Source organism: Meleagris gallopavo, chromosome 4 (genome assembly GCF_905368555.1).
Source record: "Meleagris gallopavo chromosome 4, MGAL_WU_HG_1.1, whole genome shotgun sequence".
Lineage (NCBI taxonomy): Eukaryota > Metazoa > Chordata > Aves > Galliformes > Phasianidae > Meleagris > Meleagris gallopavo.
This window is the reverse complement of record NC_139407.1, coordinates 43,892,476-43,918,360: the sequence shown is the minus strand read 5'-3', so window position 1 is coordinate 43,918,360 and position 25,885 is coordinate 43,892,476. Positions and strand designations below refer to the sequence as shown.

The following is a 25,885-nucleotide window of genomic DNA, read 5'->3' as shown; positions in this document are numbered from 1 at the left end:
AATAAGAATTTACTTCAAAATAATAAATCCAGAACTATGAATTAAGAAGTCCAAATCATAAACATTTTTTTCTTAATATCAAGATGGTGAATTAGCCTAATTTGAATAACAACACATTGAAGGTAGTTCAGTGAAGGCTTTTCTAAGAATTCCTGTCAGAAAAAGCAAAACCATTCAGCAACATTTATGCTTGCTTAATTCCCAAGGGCATTTTTGGCAATACTAATTAAGGCAGTGCTTTACAAGGGTTCCTGCAGCTGCAGGTAATTGGCAATCACTAGCAGGAGGGTTTCAGTGAAGGTTTACTTTTATAAACTAAGAAAAAAATCTACCCAAACCTTCTTTATTTCTCTAAAGCGTAATCCTACAAACAAATAATGAATTCTAACTGGTCAAGTTATTCAACCTGTCAGTTACATCAGGCACTTCTCAGTGATGCAGAGCAAGTGAACAAGGAGCAGTGGCCTAAAACTTGAAAATAGTAAGTTCCATACAAACATGTGGAAGAACTTCTTTACAGTAAGGGTGATGGAGACCCAGAACAGGTTGCCCGGAGAGGTGGTGAAGTCTCCATCTACAGAAATACTCAAGATCCATCTGACTACCTGTGAGACCTGCTTTAGCGGGGTCGTTGGACTTGACAATCTCTTGCAGTCCCTTCCAACATCCACAATTCCGTGATTCCGTGTAATATATATAAAATCTTCCCTTTTGTGACTTAATGTCAGCATTAACTGAAATTCCTTGTTCAAGCAGCATCATTTCTCTAGCAATGATACTTCAGGCGAATGTCTCAAAGCAAGCATCAACTTCTTTATGATTATGTCTGGCAAGACATAATTACAGAAGTTTAACTGATGCTCAATATATACAATCAAGTTCAATTAGCATAGTTTTCTACTGGTCTCTGTCATACAAAAAAAATCACAATACCACACAACCAAAAACAACAACAAAAAACCATGAAGCTATAACAGCAATTTTTTTTCATCTTTTTCCCCACGCAACAAAAAATATTCTCTGTGAATAGTTATTACAAGTGCAAAAAGTACTTCAGAATGATAGCTTCAGTTACGATAGCTGTAAGAAATGAGTTGATTTACTCTCCCTAAGTTCAGGCTATCTTAGAAAGGCATCTCAGAAAATTAAGCATGGAGCATCTAAACTCATAAAATACTAAGTTCAAAATATACATAAAATATGAATATTTTGCTAATAATTTTTGTAATTTTACTAGTAACTCTTTTGCAAATGACTTATGTTGTATGAAATATGAGACACACTGATTCTGTAATTGCAAATACAGTATTCCAAAATGCATGATTGTCATTCCAAATAAAAACTGAATTGTTAGATACTAGTCAGACAATTGTGGTTTTTTTGTTTGTTTTTAAATGAGGTTGAACTTAATACAAGCAATACTACGTGGGTCTTATTGTAGTTAACAAAGAGAAGTCCTCTGGAAAGGATTTGTAAGTACAAGTGGCAAGCTTATAAAAAATCAATAGTAACATGATGCTTATGATAATCTATTCATTACCCAGAAAAATGAAACATTGAGATCAAACTCATGACTAATTGAGATGTTGTACTGCACAGTGTTTAGTGTTTTTTGGGGTTTTTTTGGCCAAATCTCCCCATACCACAGTTGAACTGGAACAATTAGAATGTAAATTGAATGATCTGCTTACAAAAGCTGTACATGCAAGCATTAAATGAAGAAAATTGGTATGGGCAGAAAGAGAGGAAAAATAGTTCATTTGTGAAAAGGAGCCTTCCTAAAGTAGGAACACAAGGTCAAGGAGCACAGTCACAGATTGTTCTTTCTTGCATTCTCCTACAGCCTACAGAGTTCCCTACTGGTTTTCAAATCTTCGAAGTAAATTAGCACACTTGGATGCAGTTCTGATCTTAGTTTAGCATTAGTTCATTTCAACCAGAACACTGGCAAGTCCATGCTGCATGGAAATCTACCTCCTCTGTATTAATGATTACACAGGAGGTTCCTGTTTCTTTTCACAGAGGGGTTAAAGTGAATGCTTTATTTCCATTCTTGATATTTTATTTACTGTTGCTGCTTCTTTCTCCTCTTGTGAAATTATGTTAAGCTAAATTAACTCTAGGCTGCTGCTGAGACAGGCATCTGTTCGCTCTTTCTCTTGGCGATGGATACCTGGCCTCTTCCTTGTGCTAGCACTTCAGCAGGCTGCACTCTGAGCTAGACTAGGAGGAAAAGTTGGTTGAAAAGAAAAACATTCTTTATATGTGACCAGATGAATCTTCCACTGAATAAGTAGTTCCAGTAATTATGTAAATATTACATAGAGATGTTTGACAGGTTTTAGCCATGCAATATAAAAGTATGCAACAGCATCAATCACTGTGCTATAAAATATACACAAATTGCATAGGCACCTACCCTATGGGGAAAAGCAGAATATGCCCAAGTTTCTGCTGCCAAGCATTACATGTGTTTCTCAGAATTATTCACAGAGGTTTTGTGATACTGCTGATAGTTTCAGGCTCTCTTCAAGCAACCCTGTTTTCTTTTCCTAGTAAGACAAATAAGTGACATAGAACGAAGTCTCTATGTGCTCTTCTCAGCTGTTCTTTGGGCTACTACTGTGAGATTCTGTAGATCAACATGTTCTTGTGCTTCATTTCATATATGAAATGAAGAGGATATTTCTGCCATCACCTTTCTTTTGTAAGGAACGATACACTGCTTTTGACCAAGTCTAGCTCTCTGGGGGAGTTTCTCAACACAATTCAGGTCCAACAGTAAAAAAATTATAAACACATAATCTATATTTCAATACATGTAATTCCAGAAGTCTATCCAGCTCTTGATGGTAATGACTCCAGATGGTTTTTTTTCTGTTGAATGGGAAAAAGAGGCATTTTCACATAGTATTTTTCGGTGCTAATGTTACTGATGCTTATTTAGAGTAAGCATGTTTACCAGTGTTACACAGAAAAATCCTGTCATGGCAAAACAGGCACAGGCATACAGATCCATAAGCTACTCTTGGCACATAATTCTTTCTTCTCTCCATCCCAAATGTGGAAATCCATACTCAGGCTTGAAATGCATATGCATCACTTCCATGTTGCTTTATCAGACCCCATTTTCTAGTCCTAAATTCAGGTATCTTACTGTCACCAACTTATCTGTCTGATTAAAGTAGCAAGGCTTATCAAAATTTATGTTAGTATATATGTGCGGTAAGTAAATTTCATGAGGTCCTGTGTCACCACAAACAGAATAGTGTAACATTATTCATTTTCTAGTTTCTAGAAACATGACCAAAAAAGTAAGATTGCACACCGCGCATGATTCGCTTTTACAAAGATGAAATTCTGAAGAACATTAGTACAGCAAGGACATAGGGCCATTCATGTTGCATGTTAAAGGTGCCAGTATAAACATGCACCATTTAGAAAAGTGTCTTCAAAAATCTTCCTTTATTATTCCAAGATATGAAGTTGCTACTATACAAACTGTTTTTCAGTAGAACTGAATATTTTAAGTTATAGTGGCCATAAAGCACAATCATTAGGGACTTACTTTTAAATAATCAAAATTTATTCTAACTTGCAGAGGCTATGGTGTATTTATTATTATGTCAGTATCAATTTATGTAAGCTTTATGTATTAATTTTCACTAAATTTTAAATATTCCTATTTCTCTACATTAGTTTGTAAGATAAAATCTTATAGGAAAAAAGAACAACTTTTTCAGAAAGGGAGTATTTGAGCCAGTTCAACACTCAGAATAAATGAGAAACGGTAAAATTTACTGTGAAGTCAAATGCTTACAGGAATTACTTTTCTGTTGTTTCCAGAATACACAATCACGTAAATGTACAATAGACAAACAGCTGGACAAGACCAAGGCAATCTAGCATGTTTACTAACAGAAATGGATTATATTTTTTTAGAGAACCATTATCAAAGCTAGGCTTTTCAAACCAATTATACATAATAACTTTTGTAGCTTCATTTGCCAGGTAAAAGCTCATTTTTTAAATTTTTTTTTTAATCATTTTGAAAGTGTTACAAATAACAACATTTATGCCTCAGCCTTTTCCATGAAATATTATAGAGAAGCACCTCAACTACTCATCATAGCCAATCAGTGTTGTCTATGAGAGAGGCAAGAGAAACCCTTCCTCAAAGTTCAATTTGGACTTTAATTTAAAACTGGATACTGCATGCTTTGATTTATCAAGCTCCTTTTGGAAAAAAATCATAATAAAACTCTGGTTCCAAAATGGTTAATGGCAGCACTCTGACTTCCTCTAATGAAAACAGAATTTAATTCCCAAAGCTCAAGAGTAGATGATTGGTTAAGTTCATAATAAGATGTCATTCTTTTTTACTAAAGAAAAAAAGTAGTTTGAATATACTGTTTTTTGCTGTGAAGAAAATTCAGAGTATTGCTCCTAATGATATACTTAGTAGCATGCAATTATGGCAAATAACCTTTTCTTAAACCACAGTCATATTCAAACTACCAACGAAAGTGTTCAGCAGTGGAATATAAAAATCTTCGTTGCCTCTTTGCATGGATTCACATACACACCTGGATGCTGTATGGCCACACTGTCAGGCTGTATTATGACTGTTCTCATCCTACAGTTACATTTAACCAAAGCATCAGTTACTTGATTTCTCCAAGAAATCTGAATAGGCGCATATATGAAAAAATGTAGACAGCCATAGGTTGGATTGCTAGCATGAGCATCCATAGCTGAAACAATGGCCTCCAACCTCAGTCATGAAGGCACACTGTAGCCATTAAAACTCTAAATAGTAAGGTCTCATTGCAATCTACATTTCTCAATTCAGAATTTTAGAGAAGGGATACAAAAGCAGCAGAGACAAATGAGCATTTTCAGTGACTTTTACCAAAGTTCAGTGATTGACCAACATTCAAGTTTCATCATTTTAGACAATGTCATACACAAACAATTAAATTCTGCATCTTTTTTTCCTATCAAAAACATTGTGACATAACTATGTTTCACTCTGGTGTGAAAACATGACAAATGGCAGAAATTAATTTCATGATGCTTTATTTTCACATAATCAAGATTCCTTCATTCCAAATTTCTGCACCTCAAGTTTCTCTACAAAACACTTGCATTTTATATTCCTTAACTGGCTTGATACTGATTTTCTAAACTTATTGTAGGCCTGCAGAAGCACAACTCAACGTGTGGATTTAAATTTACAGTTGTAGTTCAGGAATGAATCTGCTGATTGTTCCCACTTACGCTACATAAATCTCAAACCACATAGTGTAAGCCAGCATATTTTCCAGCAAGTCATTTAATTTCCTCTAACAACTAATGGGTATTCAATCCATGGTAAATATGATTCAGGAAAGTAAAATGGCTCATATTCTGCTAATTCCACCATGAAACTTTTAACTTCATGAAACAGACCAGAGCAATTAATCTCATTAATAGGAAAATGCATTCTTAAAGAAGTCTTTCTCAAGAGCAGTTTGATATCTATGATGAAATAAAGAAAGAAAACACGCCCAGGAGGTTGAGCAGAGACCAACAAGAAAGGCAGCCACAAACTCAGCTACTTCTGCTGAATAAAGGCAGATTTTTTTTTTGGCTCACCATCTGGAGTCTACTGCTGCCAAGCACATCTTGTCGTCATTGGTCATGAATCCATTGCTGAGCCACATTACCTGAAGATAACAAAGGACTATAGAATGCCACTCCTCCATTACTAACAGGAAGGACTAACTGAAATTATCATACATAAATCCAATCTAGAGAAAACAGTAAATAGCTTTCCATATACATTAAGTGCAGCCTATATTTTAAAATTTCAAAAATGCAATAATAATTGAGAGAACAATGTAATATTTATGTTGATAGTGCTTTATACTTTTTTATTTTTGTTCTCCTTTCAATCATAGCATATTTACATTATTGATACACAGCTTTGGTGTGTGGTCATCTACTGATAGCTAATGGTTTAGACTATAAATGCAAATAAAACAGCACAGGCAAATTATACCATAGTGTCTATAGTCTGCTGTTTCATTTAGGTGTGCACAAGTGCAAACCTATATGAACTGAGTCAATCATCGAAAGAAACTAAAATATAATTTATGCAGTCATCAGACTATTCCAGTAATTGTCATTCTATGGAATTCAAAATTACTGGTAAAAATCTAAAAATCTTAAGACTTCTCAAGTATGATCACTGTCAAAACAATTTAGATATCACAGTCAGAGAGGACAGTAAAAGATGGTATTTAAGCTGTAAAACACCATCTGAGGCTAAACAGATACAAAGAACGCTATTCTGTTTTAATCAAATGTTTATTACTTTTAAATAGCATACTGTTACTTGCTGAGAGAAGAATAGAAGCTGTGACTCAAAACAGGGATATATGACTAGACAAAATATCTAGGCTGATGAAGTCCAGTCCCTTGGCTTTCACGGGGCAGTAACATTACTCACTCAGCAAGGTCACTCATTTTATTTTTTAATACCAGACCTTGGATTTATCAAAGAACAGCCAGAAAAGAGTAGAATGAACATTCATACACATGCTAAGGGATTTTTGACTGAAAGGGGAAAGTCATACCTACGCAAGAGAGAAGTTAGTTAGTAAGTAAATAAATAAATAAAATGGTTTGGGCAGCAAGAAATAGTTATTATATTCTTAAATTGTAAACTACTCTATCCTTGTCATAAGGGGTTATGTGCATTTACTCCCTTCAAGGGCATACACACTAGGATTTAGACAGCAATGGATAGCTAGTTTCTGTTAAGAATCAAGATTACTTCTCTAATGTAATCTTAAACTACAATGCATGGGGTTATGAAAAGGAACAGACATAACCTGCTTATACATCAATAGACTCTGTTACTCATCAATGTAATATAATTTATAATTAAATACCTGTAGGGTACCTGCTTTAGCAGGGTGGTTGAAACTTGAGGTCCCTTCCAACAACAGCAATTCTGTAATTCTGTAACCAAACTTAGCAAAACAAGGCAGAAATAGTGACATTAACAAGGGTATTATTATAGCTGTTTTATACTATACATCTTCAGTGTAGATCAGCAGAATCAAGAATCAGTTTATGTATAACAGAATGGAACTGAGAACATTAATGAAGACCCCTGACACACTGCTACACTGCTCAGCTTTTTATATTTCTCTACAGTTTTTGCAATATCACAGAAAAATGTGTTTCTTATTTTTATATATATTACAACTCAAAAAAAGCATTCATGAAATAAAGTTATAGAAAAATATATTTCTAATTGATTAGATCCTTTTAAGCTATGAAATGGCAAGGCTTTTGCTTTAAAAGACATGTATTTTTTTATTACATTCATTTTTCTTTCCTTCTCTACTATATTCATATATTTCCTTAAGTTCAATAAATGTGCTCAAACCATTTCCATAATCAGTGAAAATACAGAAAGCATACATATATGTAATGTGATTTATCTATATTTTTGTAAATAACAAAACACACTGTTTCTGTTTAATTTGAAGTTACGGGAGAATAAAATGGAAGAATTGAGGAAGCAACAACAACAACAACAACAACAACAGATTAAAGTAAAACAAATAAAATAGTTACAAATAATACTAAATAAACATATTCTGTTTAGTTACCTATCTGAATTACATCCAACTATTCTATAAACCAACTGAATTCCAAAACTATTCAACACTGGTTAAGAACTATCAAGGAACACTAATGGTAGCAGGTATCACAAAATCTACAAATATATGCAACACCTACTTACTGCTACTGAATTGAAATTCAATCCCTTTGAAAATAGTTCTGCCAATCAGATCAATGAATATGAGAGGAGCTCATGTTGTTAAGTGTATTTACTTACCAACAACAGGTGAATTCAGCATAAAGCCTACCAATGAGACACACACATAATCATGAACAATACACTGGAAAATACTCAGCGTCTCACCAGAAGTAACAGATAAATTCAAGAAACTTGTATTTGAGAAATACAAAGGAAGATTTTACATAAGAATTGTTCATCTACCTGCTCTGAGTGCTCTCTACACTGGAATGGCAGCTGCATGGCCAAGAACATGGAGAGCAGCACTGAGCTTAAATATTTGACATCCAAATTCCATATACAAGTTACTCAACCACGCTGGATATTTTCTCACAGTCTAATTTAAGGAAAGAGCAGTGTGTTCTTTCAGAACCTTCACAGTGGTTTTTCTGTCTTAAATTTCATAAAAGGAAAGAAAGTGAGTAGACTAAAGCATGACTGCACGATTCTCATTTCATCCTCTATATCTATCTAGAAAAGTCTGTACAAGACGACAACAGCATTTAGGAATAATGCTTTTTTAGTGTTTTGGATTCTAGACTGAACATAACAAATCCATCAGCTTGTTATTTGCTCGGCAATTATACACATAAACCCAATAACTGCATGCAGAAATCTTTCCAACCTAGGACACAAATGCTAAACCTAAGAAAATACAACTTTCTCCTATTATGAACCCAAGAAAAGTCACAAAATCACTGCTTAGGATTCCTCACAACTTGTCATAGCTCAAATTCTTCTCCTTGCAACTGTTGATATGATGTTTTATATGAAATGAAAGCATAGTTCCCTCACCAGAATTCTTCTAGCCAATAACCAGCTAAGTTCTCATAAAAAAAATGTTAATACTAATATTTGAAAATTCAAAACTGTTCTGAAAACAAACAAACAAACAAAATGCAGCTTTCCAAGCTTACTTGTGCTTAATTAAAATCTGATGCCTTTTCATTTAAAACAAATAAACAATCCTATCTCTTTCAATCATTCCCTCCTTTTGTGACAGCGGATACTTCTACTTATGTTGTTTTCTGTAACTACATACAATTCCTTAGTTTAGGAGATTTCAGCACTAGGATGATTCCTCTGATTTCTGCCAGTAATCAGCTCAAAATATAATTGATTTTAATTATGTTTAATTGCTTCTATATTATGTAGCTGTTGCTGAAGATTTTGGATGCTAAATGGACTTAGTATTTAAAATTAACTTCTGAATTCTTGATATTTGCAGTGGCAAATAAGAGACCAAAAAAATAGAGGGAACAGAAGAAACAAAGTAAAAATACCACCAATTCCTTTCAAATACTTATTTACGACCTGTACATATCTGAAGTTTCCATTTCCTTTTGTGGGGAGTTCCCTCATCAGAGAAAAAATTCCTTTTCTTTGAACTTTATTGTATGTAAGCAATTAGATGTATTAAGACTTAACAAAACTTGACTTTGGAGGAGTTCCAATCAAGAGAGTATGTTGCACAGTGCTAATACGTTCTGTTATGTATGAGCACTGCTCTGAAAGTAACGCCTTATTATATTGGCCTACGGCATCAGAGGTGGATGTTGATGGTACAGCAATAGAAGTTGAATCTTCCCATCAATATTTTGTCATGCTTTGTTGCTGTGAAAGATACAGTTAATCTGCAAGTACCTTCTTATCTTCTTAGCAATTGCACTAGAATTGTATGTTGCCAGTGCAGCATTTACCAAGGTAGAGAAGAGACAGGGTGACTCAAATTCAGAATTTTCACTCATTTCTAGCTTTTCCTTTTTCTTCTTTTTATATATTCTTAATGATTTATTTACTTCTGCTTTTAATTTGCAGGTGTAGTTCTGACTCAAGTACTTGAAGATAATTTGTGACTTTGAACAAGATCTCAAATATGAGGTTTTTTTTAATGAACTCATTTTCTAAAAACAGAGAAAAATACTGTACCAGTATAATAACCTTTTGTGGCACAAAATATAATAGGGAGAAGTTTAACATTTTAATAACCTTTAAAATACTTTGAATAACCTTTATTAACAATTTCTATTAGAAAGTATAGTAAGGAGTAAAGGAGTATCATCTTCACAATTCAAAATGCAGTTATTATCAAGAAAAATGCTATATCAGTTACACACGAGTACTGAAACCAATATGCAAAAAATAGACCATTTGGGGATTGTGGGAAGTAGTGTGAGACTTTTTGTCCCTGTATACCACTGTTTTACCTTCCCTTCTAGCTCTGCAAATTTCTTCTGTGCTACCCAACCATCTCCCTCTTGTCTCCGCATCTGACATTCTTGTTTTTCTACTCAAGATTACATTTCATTCTCTGTCTTTGTGGTCCATATGGTTCCCCTTAAATATAGATAGGAAAGAGGTATCCTACTCATTCCAAGGAGGAGAAAGTCCAGGCAAAGAAAGGAGAGACAAAGACTGTCCTTGAGACTGACTGGAGGACATAGAACAAGCAGTCCATGCTGCTATCAGGTGAAACAGATTACAGGAAGGTTAGATCTCCCCAGAATATGCAAACATACACATTTGAGTGCCCCCTCTATACCTCAGCAGCAGAAAAGGTAAGTGAACATAGTGGAAGGAATTGGAACAGAATGCCCAGAGAAGCTGCAGATGCCCCATTCTTTGAGGTGCTCAAGGTTAGTTTGAATGGAGCCCTAGGCAGCTTGATCTGGTGAGGGATAGTCATGCCAATTACATGGGGATTGGAACTAGATGATCTTTGAGGTCCCTTCCAACCTAAGACACTCTGTGATTTATTCTGATAACAATGACATAGTGCTAATTAACAGGTTTTTATTTTTCTATTTGTAAGAAAATACTACCATCATATTTTCATAAGGTTTAGAGGTACAGTTTGATAAAAAACTGGAGTCTATGCCAAATCTTTCCAGGATCTTTCTTCCACACTCCAATGGGAGAACTCATTTGGCAAATTCATCCACTCATGTAAACTGTTTTAAATTATTCTGTCTTTGCTTATATTTTGTGTTTTAGATGTTTCTAACAAACAACGTAAGACATTCACAAATGAAAACTAAATTAATAATAATCTGTGCAGCTGCAATGGAAATGAGTGAAAAAGAAGCATCTCCCAGCACTCACTGCACCTCTCACTTTTCCTTACACTCCAGTAAGTGTACAGTACACCCAGTACTGCGTTACTGGGACTTCAAACACAGCACACTGTAAAGACAATTACTACAGCTAACATCTCATTTAAGTGATGCTAAGTTTTTATTATGAATTTCTAAGACCTGGCACATTACATATAAATTCCCTAGCAGCTGTTAAATGCGTGACACTCTTACTATTTTTTATCCTGAAATTGTATTTTTATCTACAACAGTATTTTTAAAGATGATCTCAGCAGATAACAATCAAACTTTAAAATGTGCTTGCAGCTTCATATAGGATTAATATGCTCTGTCTCCATGTAAGACAAGTTTAGCTTATATTATCAAATGTTTGTCCTGCACAGTTGTTAAAGCATTAGTGATTTGTTTTATAATCAGAAATTCCTGTTCTAACTTTGATCTTATTAAAATACTACAAAAGAACAACATTGATAATACTGAATGGAAATAAATATTTATCTGAAATGAAAATCATCTGCAAAAATAGTTACAGAAATTAGGCGCGGACAGTTACTTACATTGCCAACAGCAATGTAGTTAGTTTGCTAAGGCACTTTACTGATTCATATTTCTAAAATATTGAGTTACTCTTTAAGACATACTTTCTCCTTCGATCTAGTCTTATCTAATATCTTGCATGTTTTTTTTTCTAAATTTGTATTATGATACTACCAAAATAAGTGACAGTGGCTTCAATTTCAACTAATAATTAATAAATATTAAAAGCATACCAGTTGAATTTACTGTTTCAATTACGTAGCTTACTGTATTCTCATTTCAGAAAATCAAGAGACTTTCACTTCCCAGAATTTCTTTGTATTTTTAATACAAGGTACGAATCATTTGACCTCCTATATACTTCCCTAGTATATGGGTGTATGGGGCTCCTAAATCACGGCCTGAACCTTTGATTGATCACCTGAGGTGAGCAATGAGTCAGCCATGGGAGCACAGGTGAAGGCAATTCACCTGTGCTGCAGGAAGGGGTGGAGCCTGGCTCCACCTCTCCTAGACCCATTTAAGAGCTGACTGCCAGTGGGGAAGGATCTCTGGAGATTCACTCCATCAGGAGTTAATCTCACGAGCTCAGGACAGGGTGAGTGACTTTCTCTCATTTCTCCAATATAAATTATATTAGCCAAGCTCCTAGATATATATATATATATCATCTGTATATCCATTGATTATACAATGGGCTATATCATGTGCTATATATCATGTGCTATCACTCTGGAGATTTACTGTACTCATAGCTTAACAAATCATTGAACCTACATAGGAGGACGTTTAGAGGCTGCTAATTCGCCATGCTTCTGGTAATTCATTCAAAATCAAGTACATCCATGGTCCAACTGTGTTATTTTCCTCAATCTCAGTTTAAAATGTAATACAAAGGTGCTTCCCTGAGGCTATTTTATTAATTTAAGAGTAACTAAGCAGCACACAGGCATTAATAACTAACATATTACTTTACTTCTCATTTACTTGTAATCTGTTCCTCAAAGCCCAGTTCCTGCAGAGGGGGAATTTAAATGCAACTCATTAAAATGTCAAAAGCTAACAGTAAGCACAACATGTTCCCTTGCAAAAACAAACAGTGTTCTGCCTGTTGAGAGACTTAATATCAAATCTCTATTTTAATATTTTAAATTTATGTGTTAAATTCATTCATAGCAACAGTTATATATTTCAACTGAAGGACAAACTGGACAAAAAGGGAATTTTTTGAAAATCACATTTGACCAAAGACAACTGATTCTACAATCTAAAGACTGGTTCTATAAATTATACTGTATATTTTTATCTTAGCAAAGCTTTTGTATTTTGTGTATGGTCTCCCATTGTACCCTAGTAGCCAAAATAAGGGCAAGTGGACTGTATGAGGAATTGTGGACTGTATGAGTGAACTGGAAAATTATCCAAATCATCAATATCACAGGAACAATCAAGAAGAAAACAAAGAAGAGTGAGAGAAAGAAGCTAACAAGCAACATCATATGACTAAAGCGGACATTTTTTTTTCCTCAAAATCAAAATATCTCAAGCTTTTTGGCTGATAGTCATTACACTGAAAACTTACATTCTACTTTTATTCACATTTAACAGCATGAGATTGTTAACAGCATGAGATTGTGTGCTTACTAAAATACATCATTTACTATTGAGGTTGTACGCAGTTATTTTCACAGACTATAATTCTCTCACAGTCAAGATTATCTAAAAGGCTCATAGCCAGCACAGAACAATGGACTAAACAAACTCAATCCATTGAGCCCAAACACTGGATCCACTGTTGCTAATGAGTCTCAGAATCACAGGATGGTTTGGGTTGAAAGGGATTTTAAAGGCCATCTAGTTCTACCCTTCCTGCTGTGGACAAGGACATCTACTACTAGATCAGGTTGCCCAGGGCCTTGAATGCTTCAAGGGATGGGGCAACAACTTCCCTGAGTAATCTGTTTCACTGTCTCACCATTCTCATAAGAGTTTTTTTTCCTAACCTAAATCTGCTTTCCTTTAGTTTAAAACTATTAGTGATTATCCAATTAACAGAATCATGAAGTGACGGAATTCCAGCAGAAAAACTGACATAGAAAAGAATTCTAAACTTGTTCTTTCCTTAAGTACACAATGCATTAATGGATGTGCAGAGCTGTACAACTGTACAGAGATGCACAAATCATCTCTGTACAAATGTACAGACAATTAATTCAGGAAGTATATACAAACCTACTAATTTATTTCTTCTGAAGTTTCAAAATGTGTTTGAGTGTGTATAAAGCAGATTATACAAACAGATTGGTAAATTGTCATATACTCATTAGATGCAATCACAGAATGATGGGGTTGGAAGGTTCTCTGCAGACCATCTAATCCAATCGTCCTCCCTAAAACAGATTCCTTACAGAAGGTTTTACCAACTTATTTCTTGTTAATCTACTGATTAGAGAATAAATACTTCTGAAAAGAAAACTCCAATTAGAACTGTCACTGAGCTTTTCCGTGAAAAACAACTTTTTAAAGCCTAAATAAAAATAGTAATTTTAAAGAGATGAAAGAGAACAACTTATCTAGATGGATTTTACATCCTACTAAATTTTGATTAATATTTATGAGCAGTTTGTAAACGTTCAGAAAAAACTCAAAGATGTTCATAAAAAAAAGTCCATGAAGAGCTCACACAAAGGTTAATACATTGGAAAAATGTCAGTGCCCTGTAAGTTACAAAAAAAAACTTCACACTTTTTAAATTACATTTTAAATCTTTACTTTAAACCTTTATTTTAAATCTTTATTTCCTGTCACAGTTGAAATGTAATTGGAGAAATCATCAATCAGAGTAAAGAAAAATAAATAATACTCAAGTGCATAGCATATATTCACCGAGTGAATGACATTTAATATTTTCCAATCATCTGATGTTTAGATGTAGCATGTAACTCTAGCTGCAAATTCTGTTCATTCACTTATGCTGTTAAATTTTAGAGATTTTAAAAGCAGTTTTCTTTATACTCTCAAACAGTCAAAAAATAATGTTAAATATTTTTGCATCAAAAGGATTACTCAAACAGCAATGCAAAGAAAAAAATAATGACAGTATTCTATCTTTCTATCTTACATAAAACGTGATAAATATGTAATCAAGGGAGGAATAGGGATTTTGAACCATTCTCTACTGTCTTAAATCTCTTCCTCCATATCTGTAGCAAAAGTGCACATGATAAAGTAGCCACAGTCAAATGCCTCATAATTACCAGATTCTAAAATACACAAGGTTTAGCTGAATAATTGTATTTAAAAAATTAAATATTAAAAACCAGTATGTAAATCATTTGGACAGAGAAAACAATTATTCATTTTCCAAATGAAAATTGGATTTTCACCTGGATGAAGCATTATTTTTCTTACATAATTAAAAATATAATTAATTCTAGCAATTTATTTCCTTCCTAAAACGTGCATTACAATTTGTTTGGTTGAAATGAATTATCCACGATAAAAGTTGCAATAATAGTGTCTACCCCGGATAATCAAATAAAGAGAACGATAAGTTACTGCAGATTATACAAATACCCTAAAACCAGCAAAATTATACATCACTTGGCAGATCAGAAGCTCTCTACTGACCCTTAGATTTTATTTCAAACCTGTGATGATCTGAGACATGCTGAAATGCCAGACCCATGCCTGCTTTGAGCCATCAACTTATATGTCTTTTGTTCTTGCTGACATAAATTTCAGAAATCCTTTGATCTCATGTAGAATGCCATGGCTCATCTTGCATAAGAAAATCAGATGTCTCATATTGATCAATCTCTGTTCCTAAATTCATATAAACGTTTCTCAGGAAAACATAGGACAGTCAGCTTCAATAATTTTGTGCTAAACCATCAATCTGTGTTTTGTCTCACCAATTATTCTACATCCTTCTGATAAGCCTCAGATCAAGGTCTAGAAAACGTCAATTTCATTTAGATTGAAGAGATAGTTTTCTTTTCTCTTTCCCTTTTCTCCATTTTCTTCTAAGTCTGCCCATTTTCAAGACTCAGATTGCATTCCCCTCTCTTTTGTTCCACATTGCTATGAGACTGAATCCGTCCCTATTAAATACCTTTTTCTTTTTGTACTGTAATTACTACAGTAAAAAGGTGTAGTAAAGGTGAGAGACAGTTTTATTACAAGTAATAAATATTTCTAAAATCATTCAGGCATCTAGCAATTGTTCTTACTTTATGTCACCATCGCATTCTGAAAGATCATAACAGAGTCCAAATGTATTTCTAAACTAATAAAATGTATCGCTTTTCATTAATTGGACCAAGTAATAAAGGATCAACTAATGAATGATTTCTACATATTTCATGCACTTCTAGCATACTTAAATATTTCAATAGATATTTAAAACCATAAATCATATAAAAATGACGCATTGAATACTTGATGTTTCCCTGCTAATGTATGCACACAAACTTCTATGGAAGGATTATAAAACCTCCCACAAATTACTCATTACTAGTATGTTAAAATTTATCTGCTAGAGACATGGAAGATAATCATAATTGATAAGAATATATTTCTTCTAGGAGTGGCTCTCAGAGACTCCTAGAAGAAATATATTCTTATCAATTATGATTTTTTCTATTGGTCCCTTGAAGACCACACAAATACATTATTCACAGTTCTGATAAAAAGTTGGTACTTTTGCATGAATTCTGCTTAAAACATTTAATTTCTTCAATTAAATCCACCTGAGACTCAAACTTCACATTCAATATTCTGACTAATAAGAAAATACTGTGACCATAGGATACATACCATATGTATATCATACTCTTTCTCATCTCGCTATTTCTTAGTTATTATAACTTGCATATGTGCTGGATTTAATATTGATCACAGTGACATGAGCTGGGCTGCTCCTGTACATGGATTTCTATTAATTTAGGATGGAAGTTGTGTACAAATGAATATAGGATTCCAGGCACAGACTGTAATTTATGACCATACTGCATAACCATACGAATCATAAAAATAGAAGGGAAAGAAGATACCATATTTCAATATTCATACAGATTGTTGCTGTCTTTAAGTAACTAAAGCTTGCACAAGTGATTTGATATCTTTCTAATTTCTGCTAAATAAGAAAGCATTACTGCTTTCCCAGAAATATAAAATTAATTTAGACTGCTTTATTTGCCCTATTTGTAACAAAGACAACCACTGATTCATTAGGCTTTTTTCCTTTTCATCTATTGAGTTTGTTATTAATGCTTCTGACTTCTAATATACAAAATTAATGTTTTTTCTTTTCCTTCCAGTTAAAAATGAATTCACATCAATAGTCCTCTACAAATTATCTTCTATTCAAGCAATAAAATTGTGCTGATCTAAGCTTGCTTTCTTTGATAAACTTTTAAGAATTCGAAATTATCTTTTCTTGAAAAGATAGACACTTTTATGTCATACCAAATTTCACATGAAACACTAATAAAAGCCAGTAATGGAAATGAAGTTAATTCCATTTTCATGAAAGAAAATATTTGGTAAAGTTTCCTGATATACTTGTTGACCTATTTATTCAGTGAATTGCTGTCTACTAAACACTGTACACTCAGCTAAAACACATTATTATTATTAAATAGAAGGTAAACCTCCACCAACTGAATATCAATATAAAGAAATGAATATAAATATGATAGCTAAAATATTCATTCTCGCCTAACCTATCACAAAGCTTGAAGTTGGCGTTGCCCTATTTTATATTCTCTATAGCAATACTAAGCATTCACTTCAAATATTAAAACTGTCAAAAGAAGTTGCACGAATGTTACTTTAAATGATATTGGAATCACTGTAGCACATGGTAAAAGATATTGAAGCTAACTCACTTTTTTGTCATGTTACAGATCTATGCCTCTTGCACAATTCATAAATTCTATTGCTTCATGAAACAAATCTGAAGCAATGAGACAAACGAAAAAACAGTGACTTTGTACAGGCAAATAACTTTTTGTTCTTATTTGCAAAATAAACACTGTCCAGAGGCAATTTTCCCCAAGCATTCAAGTTTTAGATACTACAGTGACTTTCCAAAGCTGTAAATACAGCCATGTTAAAATTGTTTTAAAAAATAAAAATTCCAATTTTTACAGCATTAAGTAGAGTGCAAAGTATTTAGTCCCATTTATCTGTAGGGAACTTTACTAATATTCTGCCAGTAAATCTGCATAATTAAATATAAAAATGAAAAATCCATGTTTTCTTATTCAGAGATAATTTGCAACAAAAAACACTGAATTGTATATCTCAGGAATAAAATAAAATATTTAAAAGCTGCAACCATACACCAAACAAACAAAACCTCCATAATCTGCAAATAAAATGAAAACAATTCACAGTTGCTAAGAAGTGTTGTTGAACAGTATTTTTTTTAGACAATCCTAATTTTTAAAGGAAGATGTGTTTGCATAAATGCCTTGTACTGTAAAATATCTAACCAATCCATGTGATATTTGGCTATTTGTGGAATCTGTTGTCATGCATGTATGTTAAAAATAATAGATGTATATTTGATTTCAGATTAGCTACCTAGCTGCCTTTACACTTTGGGTTCAAAGATTTGATGTCTTCCCTCTCATGGAAAAAAAAAAAAAAAAAGCAAGGAGGTAACAGAAAAGATAATAAATAATCCTAAATAAGGATTCTGCACATTAGTTTCTGTACAGCAAATTAAACTATGCTATACTAAAAATGATAGTTTAGAATGGAATTTGTATTTTTCTCTGTAAGATCTAGAAAAGGAGGTAAAAAATATTAAATGGTAGTTGAAATAGTTAAAACTAATTCATTACTATAGTTTGAACAGCAACTATGTGACACTCAAAACAGGAGAAAAGTAAATCATTCACATCCTTTTTTATTTCAAATGAAAGAGAACATAAGTTTTACCCTAAAAGCCACCGGTTCCATAAAGCTATGCACACAGAAGTTTAAAAGTGAAATCAGAAATTGTACATAGTCAATTATGTAAATAAGAATCCGTGTGTGTACATACATAGGTGTGAGCACATTTTTGCTAGCTTTTAATTTTCTAAACTTTTTTTCAAAGCAATTATAAATCTGAGTAGAAGTTATCCTTAAAAGAATATACAGACATTTTATAGAAATTTTCAATAAAATTTGTCATACGGATGATGTCTAAAATTTGGGGTTAAAAGATAATAAGACAGAGCTTATACATCTATCAAATAGGAATATCAGAAATCCAACCAGAATGTTGGGCAACTCACCTATAACGTGATCTATATATGATCTATTTGGGAGACTGTATGAATTTGAATTTTGGTCTCTGATATCTTGACTAAGTCTCTTAATCATTAATAACTAATGATATCTATGATTTTATTGCGTGCTCTGGACTGGAAAAAAGGGGAAAAAAGTTGTCTTGCATTCATCCCCAGATACAACATCAGGTTTTTGAAAACTAAAAGTTTGAAGAATGTAGAGTAACAGTTTTCAACCATGATTTGCTCCTTTGAAAATGAGAACTTTTTACAGTATAAATTAATAACAATACATGATTGCCACTGAAATAAATGAAATGTTCAGATGTGACAACATACTTATTAAAAATGCAGCAGCCAATACTATCATATATAAGACTACTTGTTCAAAACCTAAAAACCAACTGCTGCCTTTGTAAATGAAAGAAGTCTGTTTGCCAAACAACCAAATTATTATCAAGAAAAGATAAGTACAGTTATTATCAATCTACTTCAGACATGTCAAATGCTAATCTGCTATAAATGAGATATCAACAAAAATTAGCTAAGACATAGTAAAAAGCTTCTTATTTCTATTTACAAGTGTGCTAAGTTGTCATGAGCAAATTGTATGTTTATAAGCCCCAACATTGAAAGTAAAAAATATTTGAAAGATTGCCTTGCTCTTCCACAGCAACCAAAAACCAAGAAAATGAACTTACCTGGTTGTATTGTCAAAAGACCCACTTTAAGAGGAATATATAGACAAATTGTAATGATGCAGAGATTATTTAATAGTTGTATGTATCTGCAGTGTTACACGTGCAGCTATATAAAAGGAAGGCTTGATTGCCATGTGTATCTTAGGGCAAGCATTCAAACATCATGCAGTCTAGCTGCTGCCAAAATATGGAGCCAGATCTAGGCAGTCAACAAGCAGACTACATTCAGCTGGGAGCTGAAGTACATGAACTCTAGCCAGGAAATCCAAAGCTGCTCATGCTCTGGTTATGTTTGAAGCTGAATAAAAGTTCAAAGTTCATGTAAGAAATAATTTCTGTTTCAAACTAAATAATGAGTTGACTCATTCCTGATTGTAAAAATAATTCACTCAGTACAATAGAAAAGAGGGTTGTTTATCATGTATCAATACAGAAATCACATGCCATGAGACCAGACAAAATTGACTACAACACTGCAAGTAACTACAGCAATAGAAAATACCTGAACAGTACAACTGCATTCTTAGATGTGTAACACAACAAACAAATCTTTTCATACATCTATTTCTAGCAGGAATGCAGAATATGAAGACACAAAAAACTAGTTATACAACCAAAACCTGTAAACAATTTGTTGCTAGTATTTTCTAACATATATATCGCAGTCACAAACCAACACAGCAGGGATTCCTACTAATTACACTTTTTTTCAAATTCAACAAAGCCCAACATCAACGTAATGTAATATGCAATGAAATAATGTAATATCAAGTAAACACCAATATCAAATGATTTTGTGTGTACCTGAAAACATACAAATGGACTGGTATTAAATACCTTCCACAGTCAAAAAGAGGACTCAAGTTATGATGCTCATTGCCTCAAGTCACTTCACAATGTCACTTCACAGAAGAGGATTCTTTGAATTTCCTCTTTTAAAGTGTAATTTTAAATAACAAGCAACATTGGTGTGCTCATAAGATTCCTCTACTGAAAAATCTACAAATTGAACTCAGAAAGGTTTAAATTGCATCAACTGGCCAGTAGCTTCATCTGAACAGTTAAAAACAGAAAGTCAGCAGCTAACACATTGACACTGACGCAATTGTCATCCACCAGTGACAAACTATGCCCTGGCTTTTCATGATCCCTTCAAGGAGTACACTACTATTATTTTTATAAAAAGCTCAATATTGGTTGGTGCTTAAACAGTAAAGAATTTAAAATAATATCAAAATGTCAAAGTCATTCAGCAATTATTTTCTCATGGGTAGATTCCTCTTTAGTGCCTTTTAAACAGCTTTCCCTTTCAAATGGTTCCAAGTTGTACTTCAGATCTGCTATCAATGCTGAGATATAATAACATTTCTTAGTTTGCATCTATCTCAATATATACATATGCGAGTGGAAGAAATATATGTGCATTTCAAAGTTATAGCATAATTTAAATACGTGAAATTAAGCTTAATAAACAGAATTATTTTACTCTCAGAATGTTTGTGGCTAATTAATATAATTCCTTCAGACTTGATAGAAATTTTCCAGAAGTGCTCCTGTACATATTTGTAGACATAAGGGTAAAGATTTTACCAATTATGTTAGCCATCTTATATCAATCAATTTGACCCATATAGAGTCATTAATCTGAATACTAACCAGTCCATTATATACCAGGAGAAGAATATGGGTATTTTTCAATGGAAAACTAACAAAATGATCCAAAACTAACAGCAGGATCTGAAGAAAAGTTGTTTACACAAGCACAAGGAAATACTGACAGATATTCTCATTCTTTTGGCTTTGAGTGATATCATATACATACAGTTATTATCTACAGCTTTATAATATTAAATAATTTATTGTAATGTAATTCAAATTACCATATTTTTAAACAATTCCGTAGTAAATACGTACATTATAAGATAAAGTTTGAACATTCATTTTTATTTCATAAACTGCATATCAATATTACGTGTTCTGTTTTCTGGAATAGTTTAACCACAGATCATTCTATGAATATATATAAAGTTGGAAGGCAAAATCTAATTAATCCTACAGCAATATATTTTGTTAAAGCCAGTAAATATTTTGATGTAAGAAGAAAAATGTTTGATAATTTCATGCTAACTCTGATAAACTCCACAAAAAAAAGATCTGCTGGTCATACGATCATTAAATAAAAAGGGTTCTGTTACTCTTAATTACAAAACTCTTTGGAATTATTTTTTTCGGATTGTTCAAAACAAGCATAGATAAAAATTTTCACATCTAATATCGTTAAAAGGTATATGCTATTCCAAAACAGTGTTCTCAAGCATATGTAACTTATTTTTGTTTTTATACAAAAGAAGCGATCTGTTCCAATTCTGTTTTCAGAATTGCTTACATTTGTATGACTATGATAAAGTGGAAAAATTAATATATATTTTCTAATTGGAGGATTAAAAATTAATTCATTCTAGTCAGTGGCATAGTATTTATCTGCATTTGGAACAAACTCAGGAGTCTTAAAGGTGCACATAAACTTTGTGATTTTTCACTTGTTATACATAGTCACAAAATACTGAATTCTGAAGTTAACTGCATAACATTTTAAACTTGTAACTCAGAGTCTGCATAATTATTTTTCTCAAGCTACTGAAGTTAGGTCTTCAATACACAAAGCAGTACAAAGAAGAGCTGAAACAATTCTGTAGTTCCCTGGAGTAGATTCCTGTACTGATTGAGTGATTCACTACAGAATTTTAGCTGTGTAAAAACTTTGAGGCACAAAAAAAAAAAAAAAAAAAAAAAAAATTTCTAAATATCTTCTCAGTTTTACTTTAAAAAAATTGCATGATCATTAATCTGAATAGCGCTACATTGTCTTGTATCATAGAATCATAGAACAGCCTGGATTGAAAGGGACCACAATGATCATCTAGTTTCAACCCCCCTGCAATGTGCAGGGTTGCCAACCACTAGGACCAGGCTGCCCAGAGCCACATCCAGCCTGGCCTTGAGTGCCTCCAGGGATGGGGCATCCACAACCTCCTTGAGCAACCTGTTCCAGTGCATTACCACCCTCTGTGTGAAAAACTTCCTCCTAATATCTAACCTAAACCTCCCTTGTCTCAGACCATTCCTCCTTGTCCTATCACTATCTAGCCTCGTAAACAGCCCTTGTCGCTCCTGTTTATATATCCTTCAAGTATTGGAAGGCCACAAAGAGATCTCCCCAAAGTCTTCTCTAGTCCTTGTAGTGTGAAAGGTCAAACATTTCTCAGGTATGGAAGCAGCTCCAAATGTTTTATCGATAAGTAATCTTCTGCATAAAGAAAAACGCTGTGCTTCTTTTAAAACATCTTCTTAACATTTTTAATTTTCTATGGTTAATTCTCCTCTGGATAAATATCAGACTGTTTTGCTGAAGTAAACAGTCAACCTAATCACGCTTTTAACATGAATAGCAAAAGCATATGCAAATATCATGTTTAGCAAGCATATTATGCTAGAAGAAATAAATAAAAACTTCTATCAAGTTCTTCAGTTCATGAATATTGAAGTCATATAGTTGTCAAAATATGAATACAGTGTACTTATCCACTGTTAGAAATTCAAAAGTAGCAATGTGTTTGTATAATAGTCCCACCACGCAATGATCTCATGTAATCCTTTGAATTACAGAGCATTATCAGGTGTAGAACAGATGTATTTAAGTCTGTTTTTTGACAGTTTTTTATTTCCTGGAAACCAATAGAGAACTGACTTGTGGTGTGACCCTAGTAATTAAAAATACCACTGGCTAAATCAAAAAGTTGCTTCTGAAGGTCAAAATTTAGAGAGAAAAACTACATTGATTATAGCAAAATTGCCATTTTAATCTTGTGACATACCAAAAGAGACTGCATCACAGTCAGTTAGTGAACATACCTCCTACCTTTACTTGAGTAAAGCTTTGGGAACAGCTGGGCAGATAACAGACTCAGCTAACACTGGCATTTTATCAGATAGATGTACATATGAAGTACAGACACTATAAAATTCACTGTTGTAATAGCTTACAGATAGAGAACATCTCATAAAAACCTTTGGCTTTTATACCCACCAACCTGATCTAACCAACATCAAAACTGGTTTTGTGTATTCTAGGTGAACAGAGTTCAAAAGACCAGTAAATTCAAAAAATAGTAATGACTTAAACCGATAGCATGTTTCCAAGTTGAACTCAACTAACTCATTTTCCTCTTCAGAAAAAAATATATCATACAGAACAGACAGAACAAACACCTACTGATCACTCACTATGGTGGCAAGAAACCAATAGAGATTAAGTCAGCCAATATACACTTTTTCATGGCAAAATATAATATCCAGGTATATTTTCTGAGGATATAGTTAACATATCATAGAATCAGAGTATCAAAGACACACAGCATGGTTTGAGTTATAAGGAACCTTTTAAAGATAATTTAGTTCCAACCTCCCTGCCATGGGCAGGGTTGTCACCCATTAGATCAGGCTGCTCAGGACCCCATTCAACTTGGCCTAAAATACCTTCAGGGACAGAACATCCACAGCTTCTCTCCCACTGTCTAAAATAGGGCAAAGCTGCACTTATATAAGAACATATACAAAAAAATATAAGCATAAGTAGTATGTGGCATTTCTAATCCAAAAATTCAGGATTTGTGCATAATACGAGAAAGATAATTAAAACTACAATTTATTACTAGAAGAAATAGGATACATAAAGTCACTGTGATACTTACCACTGTGAAATTCATGACCTTCAAAATCCATATTGTCATTGCTAAGTTAACAATCATGGTAACCAACAGCAGAAGTACAAAGAAGTATAAGCACCTCTTTCGCCATCCATAAATTCCTACTGGGTAAAATTGAGGATTTTCAGTCCTTGAAAGGCTGTTCTGTTGTGTTGCTAAAATATACTGCTCTCGTGTCATCTGGAAGAAAAAAAAAAAAAAAAAGATATAAGTAACAATGAGAGCTCTGTATTTTACAGATTTTATTACATGAAGATTATCTGAGAACATACAGCAATCAATTTCTACGGGCGCAGAAGGGAATGAATTAATTTGGAATAAGCCATAAAAATATTAACTAAGTATTTAGTAAGAATCTGGTGTTTTTCACTACTTATGCCCCAAAATTGTAATAAATACTGAAGTATTTCATGGCTTATATCTACTTCTGAAGACAATTTTAATGTTCTTTGTGAGGTCATTCAGAAAAAAATTGTTTTGTAGAAATAAATCATGGGACACTCATGTACAAATAAAAGAAAATTCTACTTCCAGAAATGTTTATCATAAATTATCACTTTTTTATAGTAATCAGTAAATAAATGTAATAATTTATACTATCGCATATGCTTATATATGTTATGTTTTTTAAAAAGTATGCCATTGTACATACCATGTTATACAAAACAAGAAACAAGAAAACCTTACTAAGCTTTAATTTTCCTTTAAGATACAGAAGATATAGATACCAACAACTTCTGGCTTTTTATTTTTTGTTTTTTTTGGGTTTTTTTGGTGAGCCTAAGGTCTTCTAGCAAAACAAGAAGCAGTAACTGTTTGCAAACAACTTAAATCTTAGCACTAAATCTTCTTCACAGCAAAAATGTTTAAAGCATTTAATAAGAAACCATGTTACGCTTTCTTAGCCTTTTTTCTTTCTAATCATCAACTTTCTTTTGTTGAATTTCCAAAACACTAGAAAAGCAAATAAGTTACTTCAGTACTTTTAAAAAATGAACTGCATGAACCTCGTTAAACTGTACAATATGACAGAATATCAAAAACTGTTCACACGAAAAAAGACAGCCTAGAATCCTGATTGATACATTACATACATGATTTATTTATATATAGATGTATTCACATGTATTTAATGATATTTATAAAGGTAAAATATAGTAAATATGAAATGATCACTGACAATATTAATTGACACAAGAGGATCTCAAACAAACAAATATAATTTAAGTGCTCCCTCAACTTTTACTATCTTAAGCTTGTAAATTGAAGGTGCACATATTGCTTGAGCAGTCTAAATGCATGTGATAAAAAAATAAAAAAATAATTCCAGTGATATCATAACTTGTAAGAATTCAAATTCAATTAATATGCATGAGATACATATTTCAGTAAGTACAAAGATATTAAATAAATTCTTATACTGCCCTGAATAAGTATCAAAAACAATGCAAAAGAAATGATCACAGCTCTGTGAACTATTTAATCACATTACAGCTGAATATTTAGCAACTTTTAGTTATCATCTTCAGCTACTCCAATGTTTTTTGATCTTTTTCAGTATCACAACAAACAAAAAAACTGATTGATCATATGGTATGAAACTTAAGATTGCAGTCATGCTGATGATCTTGGCTAATGACAT

At 33.0% G+C, this 25,885-nt stretch overlaps 1 protein-coding gene across 1 annotated transcript in view; it reads right to left on the bottom strand.

Moving 5' to 3' along the window:
• Window positions 1-24,908, bottom strand: part of SGCZ (sarcoglycan zeta) — a 139,900-nt gene extending 114,992 nt beyond the window's left edge. The window contains exon 1 of the mRNA XM_085223084.1: window positions 24,229-24,908. Coding sequence (XP_085079210.1) covers window positions 24,229-24,513 — 285 coding nt within the window. The 5' untranslated portion in view covers window positions 24,514-24,908. The remainder of the gene's footprint in view (window positions 1-24,228) is intronic.
• Between the last annotated feature and the right edge of the window lie 977 nt (window positions 24,909-25,885).